Source organism: Salvelinus namaycush, chromosome 2, assembly GCF_016432855.1.
Source record: "Salvelinus namaycush isolate Seneca chromosome 2, SaNama_1.0, whole genome shotgun sequence".
Taxonomy (NCBI): domain Eukaryota; kingdom Metazoa; phylum Chordata; class Actinopteri; order Salmoniformes; family Salmonidae; genus Salvelinus; species Salvelinus namaycush.
Genome location: NC_052308.1, coordinates 12,512,074 through 12,529,536, shown reverse-complemented (window position 1 = coordinate 12,529,536; position 17,463 = coordinate 12,512,074). Strand labels below are relative to the sequence as shown.

General features: G+C 42.7%; 1 protein-coding gene across 1 annotated transcript; it reads left to right on the top strand.

The window, feature by feature from the left end:
- The first annotated feature begins 4,160 nt into the window (after window positions 1-4,160).
- Window positions 4,161-11,978, top strand: LOC120020412 (alpha-1,3-galactosyltransferase 2-like). The gene is made up of 3 exons (XM_038964059.1): window positions 4,161-4,234; window positions 11,016-11,153; window positions 11,291-11,978. The coding sequence occupies exons 1-3, from the start codon at window positions 4,161-4,163 to the stop codon at window positions 11,976-11,978; spliced, it is 900 nt and encodes a 299-aa protein (XP_038819987.1).
- The last annotated feature ends 5,485 nt before the right edge of the window (window positions 11,979-17,463 follow it).

Genomic DNA, 17,463 nt, shown 5'->3' with positions numbered 1-17,463 from the left:
CTCAGCTCAACCTGGGGAGAGGAGGAGATCATACCACACCACTGAACATGGAGAGGAATCTATCATATATGTCTACAGGAATAGACATTTTGACGAATAATTCTCTGATTTGAGTCATTTGAAAGATCACTGTTGTGAGCCATTAACTATTCCCCAAGATGAGAAAGGTGAAAGTTAAAGGGCGTTAAAACAGAGTAAACAGACACCTGGGTACATTAATTTTATTTTAAATGGTCAGGTAATCACACGTGCAACATGCATTTGGTTCAGACAGGAGAACAGGATGAAAGAAGAGGATGCAACAATCACAGAAATTAGAGGGCATGCGCAGGGATCCACATACCATGCTGACGAGTTTCTCAAAATAAAGTAGAGCATCAGGCTTGCCTCATTCAGAGTGTTAATAGGGATGCAGTATTATCTTAATGGGCATACAGAGGCAAAAGTCAACACTTATTTGCTCTGAGCTGCCTGCAATGACTTCCCTAGTTAAATAAAGGTTAAATAAATAATTTTAAAATTTGTGGTACCATATGCAAGGTTACATTGGCTGAATTACACACAGTCAAGACTAAGAGATAATGGACTGTGTAAGAATGAGCAAAAAGTATGAAAGTGTTCCAATAATTTTGGATTCTTTTTATTGGCCAATAGGTCCTTACATAATAATGTATAAATCGCCATCACACTGCCCTATCCCATCTGGACAAAAGGAATACCTATGTAAGAATGCTGTTCATTAACTAAAGCTCAGCATTCAACACCCTCCAAGCTCATCATCAAGCTGGAGGCCCTGGGTCTCAACCCCACCCTGTGTAATTGGGTCCTGAACTTTGACGGGCCACCCCCCGGTGGTGAAGGTATGAAACAACATCTCCACATCGCTGACCCTCAACACTGGGGCCCCACAAGGGTGCGTGCTCAGCCCCCTCCTGTAATCCCTGTTCACCCACGACTGCGTGGCCATGCACACATCCAATTCAATCATCAAGTTTGCAGACAACACAACAGTAGTAGGCTTGATTACCAACAACGATGAGACAGCCTACAGGGAGGAGGTGAAGGCCCTCGGAGTGTGGTGTCAGGAAAACAACCTCTCACTCAACGTCAACAAAACAAAGGAGATGATCGTGGACTTCAGGAAACAGCAGAGGGAGCACCCCCCTATCCACATCGAAGGGACAGCAGTGGAGAAGGTGGAAAGTTTGAAGTTCCTCGGGGAACACATCACAGACAAACTGAAATGGTCCACCCACACAGACAGTGTGGTGAGGGAAGGCGCAACGGTGCCTCTTCAACCTCAGGAGCCTGAAGAAATTTAGCTTGTCACCCAAAACCCTAGCAAGCTTTTACAGATGCACATGTAACGGATGTGAAATGGCTAGCTAGTTAGCGGGTACGCGCTAGTAGCGTTTCAATCAGTTACGTCACTTGCTCTGAAACCTAGATGTAGTGTTGCCCCTTGCTCTGCAAGGGCCGCGGCTTTTGTGGAGCGATGGGTAACGACGCTTCGTGGGTGTCAGTTGTTGATGTGTGCAGAGGGTCCCTGGTTCGCGCCCGTGTCGGGGCGAGGGGACGACGTAAAGTTATACTGTTACACACAATCGAGAGCATCCTGTCGGGCTGTATCACAGACTGGTATGGCAACTGCACCGCCCTCAACCGCAAGGCTCTCCAAACTACCTGCCCTCCATGACACCTACAGCACCCGATGTCACAGGAAGGCCAAAAAGATCATCAAGGACATCAACCACCCGAGCCACTGCCTGTTAAAACCGCTACCATCCAGAAAGGTCAGTACAGGTGCATCAAAGCTGGGACAGAGTGACTGAAAAACAGCTTCTATCTCAAGGCCATCAGACTGCTAAACAGCAATCACTAACTCAGAGAGGCTGCTGCCTACATTGAGACTCAATCACTGGCCACTTCAATAAATGGATCACTAGTCACTTTACACAATGCACTCTAAATAATGCCACTTTAATAATGTTTACATATCTTACATTACTCATATAACATGTTTATTCACTGTATGTTAAACCATCTATTGCACCTTGCCTATGCCGCTTGGCCATCGCTCATCCAAATACTTACATGTACATATTATCATTCACCCCTTTAGATGTGTGTGTATTAGGTAGTTGGGGAATTGTTAGATATTACGGCACTGCCAGAATAGAAGCACAAGCATTTTGCTACACTCGCATTAACATCTGCTAACCATCTGCATGTGACAAATATAATGTGCTTTGATTTGATTAAAGTTCAAAACCTGTAGAGGTTCTTGTTATCAACTGTTGTTCCTTGGCAAACACACTTATTTCAAATAGGCCTATGATACCATACTTTTCAGTTACCTGTGGAAAGTTTTAACTGCAGTAAGGTGTGGTCACCTCATACACCTGCATGAAAATATTCCCAAATGCCTTTTCATGCCCCAAACAGACTGGTATAAGACCATTGTATTACCTTTGGATGACATTAAGCATTTGAAATTGGTCTATGATACACACCTGGTGATGTTCACCACTGCGATTTGGTATTTTTATATCTCACAGTCGGGTTTTGCATGTTGTTGTTTATTTTCCTTTTCTGCTCTGTTATATAGCGTCATAACCTCGAAAGGCAATCTCGCAAATCAACGTTTATTGTCACGAGTCTTGTCCTGGAGGCAGAACTGAGCGCTATCCACTTTTGATTGGCCAGCTACAAGATCAAAGTTGGCTATATTGTTCATGAAAACAAAATGTAATTTAATTACATATTAGGGTTAGCATTGTGGTTAAGTTTAAAATGTGATTTTATGACTTTGTGGCTGTGTCGGATAGTGACCACTCTGCAGAGCTGCCCCCAGAACAAGATTAATGACGAAAAACGCTAACAGGTCAAATGAGTTCTCAACAAACCGACGCATGATCAGATGGTGGTGTTGGGTTGATTCTCTCCTTCCATGTTTTGGGTGTAAATCATTCCCTCCTCGCAAAATACAGGAAACTACTTCTGTTGAGATTAAGTGTTTTATAGACGCGTCAACCAGCTAGGTGTTCTAACAAGCAAAGCAGGTAGGCGACAACATTTCCACCTACACATGATGACATTGTTGCTGTTTTGAATTTGTGTAAACGCTGTCTAATTTATATGTTCATGATATTAGTGCCTTAAAGACAGTTTGCAGTCCATTGCATTTGATTTAATATTACCCTACTGTATTTAGGCTACTTTAGAATCACAGATGTATGATACATTTAGGCTATTTAATGAAGTACATTTTATTACCCTAAATTCAAGGAAATAATTATCTGTATGATGAGCTGTACATCATTGTCAGAATAACATTCGTTTGGTTTTCACCTTAACAATGTATATTTAATTCCCTCAGCATATTCGTTTCACCATCTGAAACAGACTTTGGAAAAAAAGTGCGTGCCTGGAAATGAGGTATGGCTTCTGTGATGAAGCAATGTCATCAATGTTAATAGACTCAATTTAACATAAAGGAAATGACCAGTTATTTATATTTATTTATTTATACTTCATTTTGGGGTATAAAAAAAAAAAACACCTTGACTGGGACCATGCTAATCCAAACTCAAATATTAGGCCTAAATGTTAACAAACATGTGTCATGAGGTTTATTTTATATATATATTTTAAATGAAGTCCCTCTCATAACCCATTAACTAATAACATTGATGACAATAAATTAAACGTTCACAAGGTTGGGGTCAATGATTTACAGTGTTTGCATTGACCTCCTATCGCACCTTTTGACGTAATGTTTTTGTCTATTATCCCACAGAGTATTGTACAAGGAAAAGCGTATATTAACATGTGCAGGATGTGCCTCTGTGCTGCTCTTCATAGCCTACTTCATACCTACATCAATAAGGTGTGTATTTTCCAAATGAAAGCACCATGATTCAGTGTTTCAGAGGGGTGGGTTAAATGTGAGACATATTTCAGTTGAATCATTCAGTTCCCCTATGCCAATTGTTAGCTTCGTGTTGTGCAGCATAAGTTTAGGGAGAAGGACCATAGGGCTGTTCTATATGAATTCAGTCACTGGAAACTATCCATACATTTAACATAGAAACAGAAAGAGTTGTGTAAGTTGACCCAGCATGTTGTTGTGTTGTAGGTACTTGGAGGGCTTAATCCCCATGAACCGATGTCATCTAGCCCCTGGAGAGAAGCTGAAGCTGGGGAATAGTATAGATGCTTCCCTAGACCTTTGGTAGGACATTTTGTTTTTATATTAATCATGTTCAGAGCATGCCATTACTTTTATTTATATTGTGTTGGAGTCTGACAATGAAATCTAAAGATTGTTTTAATGGTTTTTTTATTGGTAAAAGTATGGGGCTAAGCTCACTGCAGTTCTTCACCACAAATACTTCCTTCTATGAGGTTCCATAGAGCATGATAGAGGTCTCTAGGGACCAAAATGCCATATTAGACTGGGCATTGACATTGAGGGCTTCCACCATTTTAATGTAGTCAACTGGGCAGGACTTCCAACTTCATTGGCTGATCCCTCTTGGTGACCCTATTGAAGTCCTGTCCAACCGGGTCATCAGGAGGGATCAACCAATCGTTAAGAAAATTGACTAAATCAAAATGGAGGTTGCCTCAATGGCGCTGCCTATCTCGTTGCAGCCACCTTATCTCCAACTGACATTGGGAATTTTCTCATTCTTCAGAAAATGATCATTAACAACATTCTTCTGTAGGAATTTCAGTACTTCAGCATACATTTTCCTATAGGTTTCCATTTAAAGTCATGTTACCAATTTTTTCTGAGAACATGAAGAAAACATCCCATAAACTATATTAACTGTCAGAGAACGTTCTAAGAATTGTATTTAAAACTTATACATTCCGTTCTCAGCATCACCTAAACACTCTCTATCCTCTATCTCCCTCAAACTCAACTCTGGACCTCAAAGCCAGTTCCTTTTTTTCATGAATCCCCTCCAACCAGGGATTGATTTAGACCTGGGACACCAGGTGTCAGCAAGCGCCGGACCTCGTAGAGTAAGAGTTGAATACCCCTGCGCTATCTTGTTAAGTGTGTGTGTTTAGGTGTGTTGGCCGCTCCCACTAATTGTCCCCACCTGATGTTAATGCGTTCTTGTTTTCTTTGAAATGGGGTCTGTTTGAATAGACTAAAATGAACAGCTTTATATGCATAAAAATGTAATTGGTATGTTCATCCTGGTGCCACAGTGGACTAATTCCATGGATAGAGAACAGAAGATTATAGGTTTAAATCTCACTGATGCTGTCACAAAAAAATACATGCATGTTTAATGTCTAAATAAATACATTTCTCAGGCTGCGTTTACACAAGAAGCCCAATTCTTATTGTTTAAAAAAATATTTTTTTACTAATTGGTATTTTCACCAATTAGATTAGCTCTGAAAAATATCTGATGTGATTGGTCCAAAGACCAAATAGTAAAAAAAATATGAGAAGTCTTATCTGTGCTTGGAGTTCAAAAAAGTGAACCCAAAATTAGCTAGCAGTAGCTAGGTTTCCATCCAATTGGCAACAGATTTTCATTGCAATTTTCTAGAATCCTCATATAGGAAATAGAAACGCTGGAGCGCGATGAGCCAAATAAAGGCCCCCCGGCCAAACCCTTCCCTAACAACGCTGGGCCAGTTGTGCGCCACTCTATGGGACTCCCGATCACGTCTGGTTGTGACACAGCCTTGGATCGAACCTGGGTTTGTAGAGACGCCTCAAGCACTGCGATGTAGTGCCTCAGTGAAAGTTAAGGACAAACTTCCAAATAGCATAACATTTCCGTTCTCAGAGCATTAACATAACCTCCCAGGAAAATTATCAAATCAAAATGTTATTTGTGACATATACATGTTTAGCAGATGTTATTGCGGGTGTAGCGAAATGCTTGTGTTTCTGGCTTCAACAGTGCCGTAATATATAACAATTCACAACCTAAAAGTAAACTAATGGAATTCAGGAATATATAAATATTAGTATAAGCTATGTTGGAGTGGCATTGACTAAATATAGTAGAATACAGTATATACAGTAGAAGTTGGAAGTTTACATCAAATCAAATTTTATTTGTCACATACACATGGTTAGAAGATGTTAATGCAAGTGTAGCAAAATGCTTGTGCTTCTAGTTCCGTCAATGCAGTAATATCTAACAAGTAATCTAACCTACCAATATCACAACTACCTTTATACACACACAAGTGTAAAGGAATGAATAAGAAAATGTACATAAAAATATATGAATGAGCGATGGCCGAACGGCATAGGCAAGATGCGGTAGATGGTATAAAGTACAGTATATACATATGAGATGAGTAATGTAAGGTATGTAAACATTATATAAAGTGGCATTGTTTAAAGTGGCTAGTGATATTTATTACACACATTTTTTCATTATTAAAGTTGCTAGAGATAAGTCAATATGTTGGCAGCAGCCACTCAATGTTAGTGATGGCTGTTTAACAGTCTGATGGTCCCCGCTTTGATGCACCTGTACTGACCTCGCCTTCTGGATGATAGCGGGGTGAACAGGCAGTGACTCGGGTGGTTGTTGTCCTTGATGATCTTTATGGCCTTCCTGTGACATCGGGTGGTGTAGGTGTCCTGGAGGGCAGGTAGTTTGCCCCGGGTGATGCGTTGTGCAGACCTCACTAACCTCTGGAGAGCCTTACGGTTGTGGGCGGAGCAGTTGCCTGTACCAGGCGGTGATACAGCCCGACAGGATACTCTCGATTGTGCATCTGTAAAAATTTGTGAGTGTTTTTGGTGACAAGCCGAATTTCTTCAGCCTCCTGAGGTTGCTGAGGCGCTGCTGCGCCTTCTTCACCACACTGTCTGTGTGGGTGGACCATTTCAGTTTGTCCGTGATGTGTACGCAGAGGAACTTCAAACTTTCCACCCTCTCCACTACTGTCCCGTTGATGTGGATAGGGGGGTGCTCCCTCTGCTGTTTCCTGAAGTCCACAATCATCTCCTTTGTTTTGTTGACGTTGAGTGTGAGGTTATTTTCCTGACACCACACTCCGAGGGCCCTCACCTCCTCCCTGTAGGCCGTCTCGTCGTTGTTGGTAATCAAGCCTACACTGTAGTGTCGTCTGCAAACTTGATGATTGAGTTGGAGGCGTGCATGGCCACGCAGTCATGGGTGAACAGGGAGTACAGGAGAGGGCTGAGAATGCACCCTTGTGGGGCCCCAGTGTTGAGGATCAGCGGGGTGGAGATGTTACCTACCCTCACCACCTGTGGGTGGCCCGTCAGGAGGTCCAGGACCCAGTTGCACAGAGCGGGGTCGAGACCCAGGGTCTCAAGCTTAATGATGAGTTTGGAGGGTATTATGATGTTAAATGCTGAGCTGTAGTCGATGAACAGCATTCTTACATAGGTATTCCTCTTGTTCAGATGGGTTTGGGCAGTGTGCAGTGTGATTGCGATTCTGTGGATCTATTGGGGCGGTAAGCAAATTGGAGTGGGTCTAGGTTGTCAGGTAGGATGGAGGTGATATGGTCCTTGACTAGTCTCTCAAAGCACTTCATGATGACGGAAGTGAGTGCTATGGGGCGATAGTCGTTTAGCTCAGTTACCTTCGCTTTCTTGGGAACAGGAACAATGGTGGCCCTCTTGAAGCATGTGGGAACAGCAGACTGGGATAAGGATTGATTGAATATGTCCTTAAACACACCAGCCTGCTGGTCTGCGCATGCTCTGAGGAATCGGCTGTGGATGCCGTCTGGGCATACACATAGGTTGGAGTCATTAAATCTAGTTTTTCAACCACTCCACACATTTCTTGTTAACAAACTACTGTATAGTTTTGACAAGTCGGTTAGGACATCAACTTTGTGTATGACACAATACATTTTTTCAACAATTGTTTACAGACAGATTATTTCACTTATAATTCACAGTATCACAATTCCAGTGGGTCAGAAGTTTACATACACTAAGTTGACTGTGCCTTTTAATTTCTTGTAATTTTCCAAGCTGTTTATGTCGGCTTTAGAAGCTTCTGATAGACTGACATCATTTGAGTCAATTGGAGGTGTACCTGTGGATGTATTTCAAGGCCTACCTTCAAACTCAGTGCCTCAGTGCTTGACATCATGGGAAAATAAATAAAAATCAGCCTAGACCTCCACAAGTCTGGTTCATCCTTGGGAGCATTTTCCAAACGCCTGAAGGTACCACGTTCATCCGTACAAACAATAGTACGCAAGTATAAACACCATGGGACCACGCAGCCATCATACCGCTCAGGAAGGAGACGTATTCTGTCTCCTAGAGATGAACGTACTTTGGTGTGAAAAGTGCAAATCAATCCCAGAACAACAGCAAAGGACCTTGTGAAGATGCTGGAGGAAACGGGTAGAAAAGTATCTATATCTACAGTAAAACGAGTCCTGTATCAACATAACCTGAAAGGCCGCTCAGCAAGGAAGAAGCCACTGCTCCAAAACCACCATAAAAAAGCCAGACTATGGTTTGCAACTGCACATATGGACAATGATCATACTTTTTGGAGAAATGTCGTCTGGTCTGATGAAACAAAAATATAACTGTTTGGCCATAATGACAACTGTTATGTTTGGAGGAAAAAGGGGGAGGCTTGCAAGCCGAAGAACACTATCCCAACCGTGAAGCATGTGGGTGGCAGCATCATGTTGTGAGGGTGCTTTGCTGCAGTTAGGACTGGTGCGCTTCAGAAAATAGATGGCGTCATGAGGAATGAAAATTGTGGTCTATTGGAGGAACAATTTAAGACATCAGTCAGGAAGTTAAAGCTTGGTCACAAATGGGTCTTCCAAATGGACAATGATCCCAAGCATACTTCCAAAGTTGTGGCAAAATGGCTTAAGGACAGCAATGTCAAGGTATTGGAGTGGCCAACACAAAGCCCTGACCTCAATCCCATAGAAAATATGTGAGCAGATCTGAAAAAGTATGTGCGAGCAAGGAGGCCTACAAACCTGACTGTTACACCAGCTCTGTCAGGAGGAATGGGCCAAAATTCACCCAACTTATTGTGGGAAGCTTGTGGAAGGCTACCTGAAATGTTTGACCCAAGTTAAACAATTTAAAGGCAACGCTACCAAATACTAATTAAGTGTATGTAAACTTCTGACCCACTGGGAATGTAATGAAAGAAATAAAAGCTGAAATATATAATTCTCTCTACTATTATTCTGACATTTCACATTCTTAAAATAAAGTGGTGATCCTAACTGACCTAAGACAGGGAATTTTTACTTGGATTAAAATGTATTTAGCTAAGGTGTATGTAAAATTCCGACTTCAACTGTACATATGAGATGAGTAAAGCAAAAATATGTAAACATTATTTAAGTGACCAGTGTTCCATTATTGAAGTGGCCAGTGATTTCAAGTCTATGTATATGGGACAGCAGTCTCTAAGGTGCAGGGTTACATAACCGTGTGGAAGCTGCCTACTGTTGGCCTTGAGATAGAAGCTGTTTTTCAGTCTCTCGGTCCCAGCTTTGATGCACCTGTACTGACCTCGCCTTCTTGATGATCGTGAGGTGAACAGGCAGTGGCTCGGGTGGTTGTTATCCTTGATGATCTTTTTGACCATCCTGTGACATTGGGTGCTTTAGGTGTCCTGGAGGGCAGGTAGTTTTCCCCACGATGATGCGTGGGAAGAACGCACCACCCTCTGGAGAGCCCTGCAGTTGTGGGTGGTGCAGTTGCCGTACCAGGCGGCGATACAGCCTGACAGGAGGCTCTTGATTGTGCATCTGTAAAAGTTTTAGGTGCCAAGCCAAATTTCTTCAGCCTCCTGAGGTTGAAGAGGCACTGTTGCGCCTTCTTCACCACACTGTCTGTGTGAATGGACCATTTCAGTTTGTCTGTGACGTGTACGCCGAGGAACTTAAAACTTTCCACCTTTTCCACTACTGTCCCGTCGATGTGGATGGGGGTGGGGGGGTGCTCCCTCTGCTGTTTCCTGAAGTCCACGATCATCTCCTTTGTTTTGTTGATGTTGAGTGAGAGGTTGTCTGAGTGCCCTCACCTCCTCCCTGTAGGCTGTCTTGTCATTGTTGGTAATCAAACCCACTACTGTTGTGTCGTCTGCATATTTAGGTTGCAGAGAGGTTCTGATCATTTTACTGTGGTTCCCTGAAAGTTTACCTGGGAGGTTTTATTAACGTTCTGAGAACTGAAATTATAGGTTATTTGAAGGTAATTAAATAACATTGAGAACATTCTCTAAATGTTTTGAATGAAATGTGAAGGTCATTTGGAGGTTTGTGAAAATCTTCCTTTAAACATATATAAAAAGTTTTTGCTTAGGCATTAATCATGCAATCATGATTTGTGGATTCAAACCATTTTGAGATTCAAACCTATGATCTTCTGTTCCATGGAATTAGTCCACTGTGCCACCTGGATGGAGATGGTGTGACATGTTTTTGTTTTTTTACTCATACAAAGCTGTTCATTTTAGTCTATTCAAACAGACAAAATTTCAAAGGAAACAAGCACACATTAAGATCAGGTGTGACCAATTAGTGGGCGTGGAAAACACATCTGAAACATTTAACAAGATCGAGGATAGAGTTTTGACACAGAACGGAATGTATATTTTTAACATTCTTAGAACATACTTTGAACGTTACTAATGTTTTGTTGTTTTTATGGAAAGTTCTCAATGTTCTGAGAACATGGCTTAAAATAGAACCTAGAGGAAACCTTCAGAAAATATTATGCTGAATACTAACATGCCCACAGAAGAACGTTGTTTCTGAACGTTCTCAGAACAATAGGAGAACATGACTTTAAATAGAACAATAAGTACAACTGTAGGAAACGTTATGCTGAAGTATTGAAGTTCCCACAGAATAAGCTTGTTTCTAAACATTCTCTGAACTATTTGAGAACATTCCCAATGTATGCAAAATAGCCATAGGTCAACCACGCTCTCACCAAGCTCTAAGAAACATTATGTGCTAGCTGGGCTCTCTGTTCCTACCAGGTCCAGAGGTGATGTTCAGACCTGCACTGACTGGGGAGCCCCTGTGATCTGGGATGGGATGTTTGACCCAGATCATTACGACCAGGAGCACAGGAGGAACCATTCCTCTGTCTCTCTCACTGTATTCGCTGTGGGCAGGTCGGTTTTTCTTTTCGGTGACCAATTTTTTTCGAGCAACTTATTAATTCTTATGAAACACTTCTGTCACTTACTGTAAGCAGCATATTTGGAGATGCTATTCTTAAACTTGAGGTTTTACTCCTTCCCATCCCAAGGTATCTAGATGCCTACCTGGAGGCATTCCTTTTGTCCGCTGAGCGTCACTTTATGGTGGCTTTACCTGTGACATACTATGTGTTTACGGATGTTCCCGAGAGGGTACCAAACATCCAGCTCGGTCCTGGGCGGAGCCTGAAAGTTGTGAGGGTGCAGAGACACTCTCGCTGGCAGGACATCTCCATGATGCGTATGAGGGCCATTGCAGACGCCATTGAGTCACAGATTCGCCGATACAGCCGCTACGTCTTCTGCTTTGACGTGGACCAGGTGTTTGTGGGTCGGTTCGGCTCAGAGGCTCTGGGAGACTCTGTGGCTCTGCTCCACGCCTACTACTACCACCGACCACAGAGCCTGTACACCTACGACCGCAACCCCAGGTCCAGGGCCTACATGGAGACTGGGGACTTCTACTATCATGCTGCTGTGTTTGGAGGCTCGTGGCAGACAGTGAAAAATATGACGGAGACCTGTTACCAGACCATCATGGAGGACAAGGAGAACCAGGTGGAGGCTCTGTGGCATGATGAGAGTCACCTCAACAAGTACCTGTGGCTCCATAAGCCCAGTAGAGTGCTGTCTCCTGAGTACTGCTGGAGCAGTGACATTGGTTACCGTGGTGACATATATGTGACCCGCATGCTCTGGGCAAAGAAAAAATATGACACACTCCGGATTACAGAGTGAGCAATCAAAACCTGTATGCAATAATCTAATGAGCAAAAGCCCCTGAAGCGTCAAACAGTTCAAAGTGCAGCGCTGCGATGGTCTACAGCCCAGTATGACTCCCCTTGTGCAAGTCAAGAATGTTTGTAAATATAACAATGGGCCATCAGCCTATTGCACTGTGGAGTCTTTGGCTTGCGTGTTGAACCCGGAATGACCAAGTAGTTAATTTCCTGGGTCTCATGTGTCACTGGCCGGAATTTCCCTTGAAACCTTGTGGTTACTACTACCCTGGCGTTGCAAGCGCAATGCTCAACTAACTGAGCCACACCAGAGAAGTGCAGTGACATGTAGTCAGGAACCAATGTGATATCTTTAGAAATTATTATTTTTTTTTTTGTATGATTTGTATTTTTGGATTATGAAGTAAAATGTGTTTTATAAAGTTGTATTGGGAATTGGTTTCATATATAAATAAAAACTCCTGAATAAAGAACTTGATCCACCCATAGCAACCACACTCTAAGGCACAGGTGTCAAACTCATTCCACGGGGGGCCGAGTGTCTGCGGGTTTTCGCTCCTCCCTTGTACTTGATTGATGAATTAACATCACTAATTAGTTAGGAACTCCCCACACCTGGTTGTCTAGGGCTTTATTGAAAGGAAAAACCAAAAACCTGCAGACACTAGGCCCTCCGTGGAATGAGTTTGACACCCCTGCTCTAAGGACTAGAACCGAGCCGTACCGCGGAAGATCCACCTTACAGCGTTATTTTCATTATTTAAAGGTCATTTTAGATTTAGCCGTCATATGCAGCATTTACTGTGAATACATTCTCCGCTAACGTGGGAACATTGCATTTAAATTACGCTAGAGTCTGGATCTTTGGTGCTACGGATTGAATCTAGGCCAAACTGTTTAAAAATGTTAACATGTCAGTTTGGGGATATTGCATGTCTCCAATGCCACCATACTACCATACTATTCTGCTCTCTTTTAACAGTCATTGCTGGTTTGGTAAGATAGTTTCACAAAGGAAACAAAGCCCGTGCCAGTTTTTGGAATTACCAGATAACATCTACCGCCGCAAATCCACATAAACCTCCAGGGTGATCCCATACCATAGTTTAGAGCAAGGTGGGTCACTCTAGTAATTAAATATGAGACATCCACTAAATGCCCACACATAGGGTGTACTAAAATTTTGCCTGCACTCTTCTTCTTCAGCCTGCATAAAATCTACAATGCACTGTTACACCCACAGCAAAAGAGCCATTGTTACAGATACATAATGGCGGAACACGTTCTTCCTTCAGATTCTCTAAAATTGGTTCAGCCACAGTGGTCCCCAGGTTTTCACTCCAACCATACATCGTTGGGTGAGTACACATAAGCCTTTCCTAACTATCTTCTGATTATCGTCATCCCGGGGATTATGCTCTGGCCAAAACCCACAGGTTACAGTCCCTATTTCATCCACAGCTTCTGGATTCCCATTTGTCAAACACCCTCCCCAGATCTTGTATCCCCCAGTCCCTTTCAATACGTTCTTATTACCCTGATCAATTATCTCATGTCCATAAAAGAGTCCTAGGGTACAATTTCGCTGGCTCTGCTTGTCTTTTGCCCTCCTCATAAAATACAACATTCCACAGGCTTGATCTGTCTCTGCCATTGGTCTACTCATTGAACCAAACAACTCTCTCATGGATTTGGGTTTAGATAAAATTAACACCGCAGTCCCGTTTGGGGACACTTTTCTACCTAAGTCTTGAATAAACTTTACCCATTTGTTCACCCACACAAACAAGTAGTGTGGCTAGAGCAAACACAGTCAACCACCAACGGCCTCATGCTGTCGTCTTCCCTCGCTTATACCCCCTAAGGGTTTATTTATTTACAACATAACCTTGCTGATCATGTAAAACAGTTGGTTCTTCAGGGCTTTGTGGCCTTTCATCTTTTTCAAGTCTTTGGTCTCGACTCACATCTGCTTCTGCCTCTTGTTTCAGGCTGTGTCTGGCTCCATCTCCTGTGGGCTGAACACCTTCTGGCAGTGGGACAGGTGGTGCCAGCCGGACCGTTCCTGAACTCTGACCGCCGTTGGTGTTGCCATGGTTACCTTGAATGGCACCATCCATCTTGCCTGGTTCCATTTTCTCTTGTGGACCCGGATTTTGACCCAGTCTCCACAGGCCGGTAGTCAGGGTCCTCACCTGGTACCTCCTCATGAGCTTTCCTAGTATGAGAGTGGAGAGATCTGACAATAGTAGTTAGCTCTTTCATGTACTCCACGTGTTCTACTTCAGCTAGAGTGAGGTCTATTTGTCTGTCAGTCATGGGTCTGTGTGCGGGAACATTCATGGGTCTTCCTGTCAACATTTCATGTGGTGTACACCCCAGGCCTTTATTAACACTACTGCACATTTTCATTAACACCAGTGGTAAACAATCCACCCAAGGTTTGTTGGTGGAGTGGCATGCCTTAGCGAACCCTTGGTTAATGGATTGGTTAGCTCTCTCTGTAACCCCATTACTCTGGGGGTGGTAGATGGACACAAACTTCTGGTCCACTCACATCATTATGGCTACCTGCTTCATTACATCACCAGTTAAGTGTGTACCATTGTCTGCAGATAAAACCTCAGGAACACCAAATCTAGGAATTATCTCCCTCACTAGTAGCTTTGTTACTGTCTTAGCATCACAGTGTGTGGTGGGAAATGCCTCCACCCACCTGGTGAACCTGTCAATAAGGACTAAACAGTACCTTTTCCTTTCTTTTCTTTCTGCAAGATCTATCAAATCCATGGCAAGATGGACAAATGGTCCTCTTGATGTAGGGAAATGACCTGGTTTCAGAGGTGTTTCTTTGGCAATGTTAAATTGCATGCATGTAGCACATCGAAACAGAAACTGTTTCACATGCTCAAATCTGGACAAAACCAATCCAAAGAAATTGCCTCTATCATATCCCCTCTTGACAAATGGGCCATACCATGGGCCACTTGGCAAACAGAGGCGATAAGATAAGCTGGCAGACACGGTCTGCCAAACAGAGTCTGTCTCCAAATTTTAGAAACAGGGTCAAGTTTACAACCCTGCTGTTGCCATACCAAATAAGAACCAACATCCAAAGCCTGTTTAGATGCCAAATCATCAGTGTCTTTCCCAACAGTAGCAGAGAAGAACATGGAGTGGCTATGACACTTGGAGGCAGCCAATTTAGCAGCCTCATCTGCCATGGCGTTACCCATACTCACAAAATCTTTCCCCCCAGTGTGAGCAGCAACCTTCACAATAGCCAAAGCAGAGGCCAGCATCATAGCCTCCAAGAGATCTAAAACCATAGTTCTATTACGAATAGGACTTCCACAAGCATTGTGAAAACCCCTACTCCTCCAGACACCACACCAGGAGAGACAAACCCATATTGCAGAATCAGAGAAAATTGTAACCCTTTTCCCTTCTCCCATTTTACAGGCAGTGGTTAGTGCCAAAAGTTCAGGCTGTTGAGCTGAGAAAGTCTCTGGGAAGGGTTGTTGTATGTGAGTGGCTCTATCAATTGTTACAATACCAAACCCTGCATGTTTCTTTCCTGTAGTTTGATCGATATATGAAGAACCGTCAATGAAAAGCTCCAAGTCAGCATCAGTCAGGGCAGTGTCAGACGTCAGGCCTAGCCTTCATTGGTGTGGGACCCACTGTCTCTGCACTGCCTTTGGTTGAATCTGTCATGGTGCCCCGTGATTTTGTTTTAATCAGGTTCTATGTAATGTGGACTGAGTGACTTATCTGTATGGTACTGTAGAAAACCCCAGTTCTATCCCCGTATACAGGTAGTAGAACCTAACATAGGAGGATATACCTAACGGAGTTCTTTTTTCTCTAACCCTTCTTCTTTAGTATCACTATATTTATTCACTAACCACACTACTGTAAATGGTTCCACATATGTGTGGTAAATAACCTTAATTGTATTTTAACTTCAGTACGGGGGTCTCCCTGTCTCTCTTGTGGATGTAATGGAAGAGTAAACTCACAACATGTCTTTCCCAATACGCAAATGTATCCCTTGTACTAGTCTTAAAGACTTGTTGTCTATACCTTCTTGTACTAGTCTTAAAGACTTGTTGTCTATACCTTCTTGTACTAGTCTTAAAGACTTGTTGTCTATACCAGTCTAGATTTATTTCAGTACATAGAAATTCTTGATATTGACTAGAATATATTCATTCACTGTCATGAAATACACTCAACTCATACAACAATTGTCCCACACCAAATCTATAATCCCACCAATTACACATATATCAAAACAAAACCAGTGTCTTCCCTCAGGTAAGAACACCATACATAAATCCAGTGTCTTCTCTCAGGTAAGAACACCATACATAAATCCAGTGTCTTCCCTCAGGTAAGAACACCATACATAAATCCAGTGTCTTCCCTCAGGTAAGAACACCATACATACATCCAGTGTCTCTCTCAGGTAAGAACACCATACATAAATCCAGTGTCTCTCTCAGGTAAGAACACCACACATAAATCCAGTGTCTCTCTCAGGTAAGAACACCACACATAAATCCAGTGTCTCTCTCAGGTAAGAACACATACATAAATCCAGTGTAACACTTTCAATCACTTGTCACCCAGTACCTCAGTACTGACTTGGTTCATCCTAATCTATAACCAAGTTCCTCACACAAGGTTCCATGAGACCCTCAGGAATTTCTAACTATTACAACTGGGGTTCTGGGTCATTTATCACATATACATCGTATACGGGCTTGTACATACATTTAGCTATCGACTGTTCCTGTAATTATCAACCCCATGAGTGAGGTGCCACTTACATACTGAAATGAGTCATCAACCACACGGTGCTTTTTCTAATTTCAGACTTTGATGCGCTGCACAGTGGGACGAAGATCATCCAGACGCAGCGGTCACTCCTGGCAAGCTCGCCAAATGTTGGGTGGTCCTTTACATGGGGTGATGTAAGTTTCCTTTAACAATCAGTCTTCCAGATAGATGACACAGGAACGTTGGTATAAAACTCTTTAGTAATAAAATGCAATTGCAGACAGAGATTCATACAGAATACCTCAGTAGTCAATAGTAAAGATCTGTGTGACAACTGGAGACAACATTCTTTATGCTAGTTGGTGTGGACAACCTACATCAAATTCATTAGTCAATCATCCCTTAACATTGTTGCATTGGATAAGATACAAAGTATCTAAGATGAGAAAAACATGTCTAGACTGTGGTTTGTCACTCTGCTATAAGCCATCAACCACAACTGTGTGGTCTCCGGTGCTTTGCTACTTTCGGAACATCTCGGCCTTGAAGCTGAATGACTATCAGCAGGTGCAGACAGTTCTCAGCCTGAGACCTAAACCATTACATCTCCATTACCCAGTACTTTTCCATCATTGCGCATTGCAACCATACGAAGGTTATCACATATATACAGTAATCATGGCATTGGTGTAGCCCCA

What these genes read in the sequence shown, in the direction of transcription:
- LOC120020412 (XM_038964059.1), top strand. Translation starts at nt 4,161, where the DNA reads ATGAACCGATGTCATCTAGCCCCTGGAGAGAAGCTGAAGCTGGGGAAT. An exon ending in GATGCTTCCCTAGACCTTTG is followed by an intron (nt 4,235 to 11,015) that starts GTAGGACATTTT and finishes TGTTCCTACCAG; the next exon opens with GTCCAGAGGTGATGTTCAGA. An exon ending in ACTGTATTCGCTGTGGGCAG is followed by an intron (nt 11,154 to 11,290) that starts GTCGGTTTTTCT and finishes TCCCATCCCAAG; the next exon opens with GTATCTAGATGCCTACCTGG.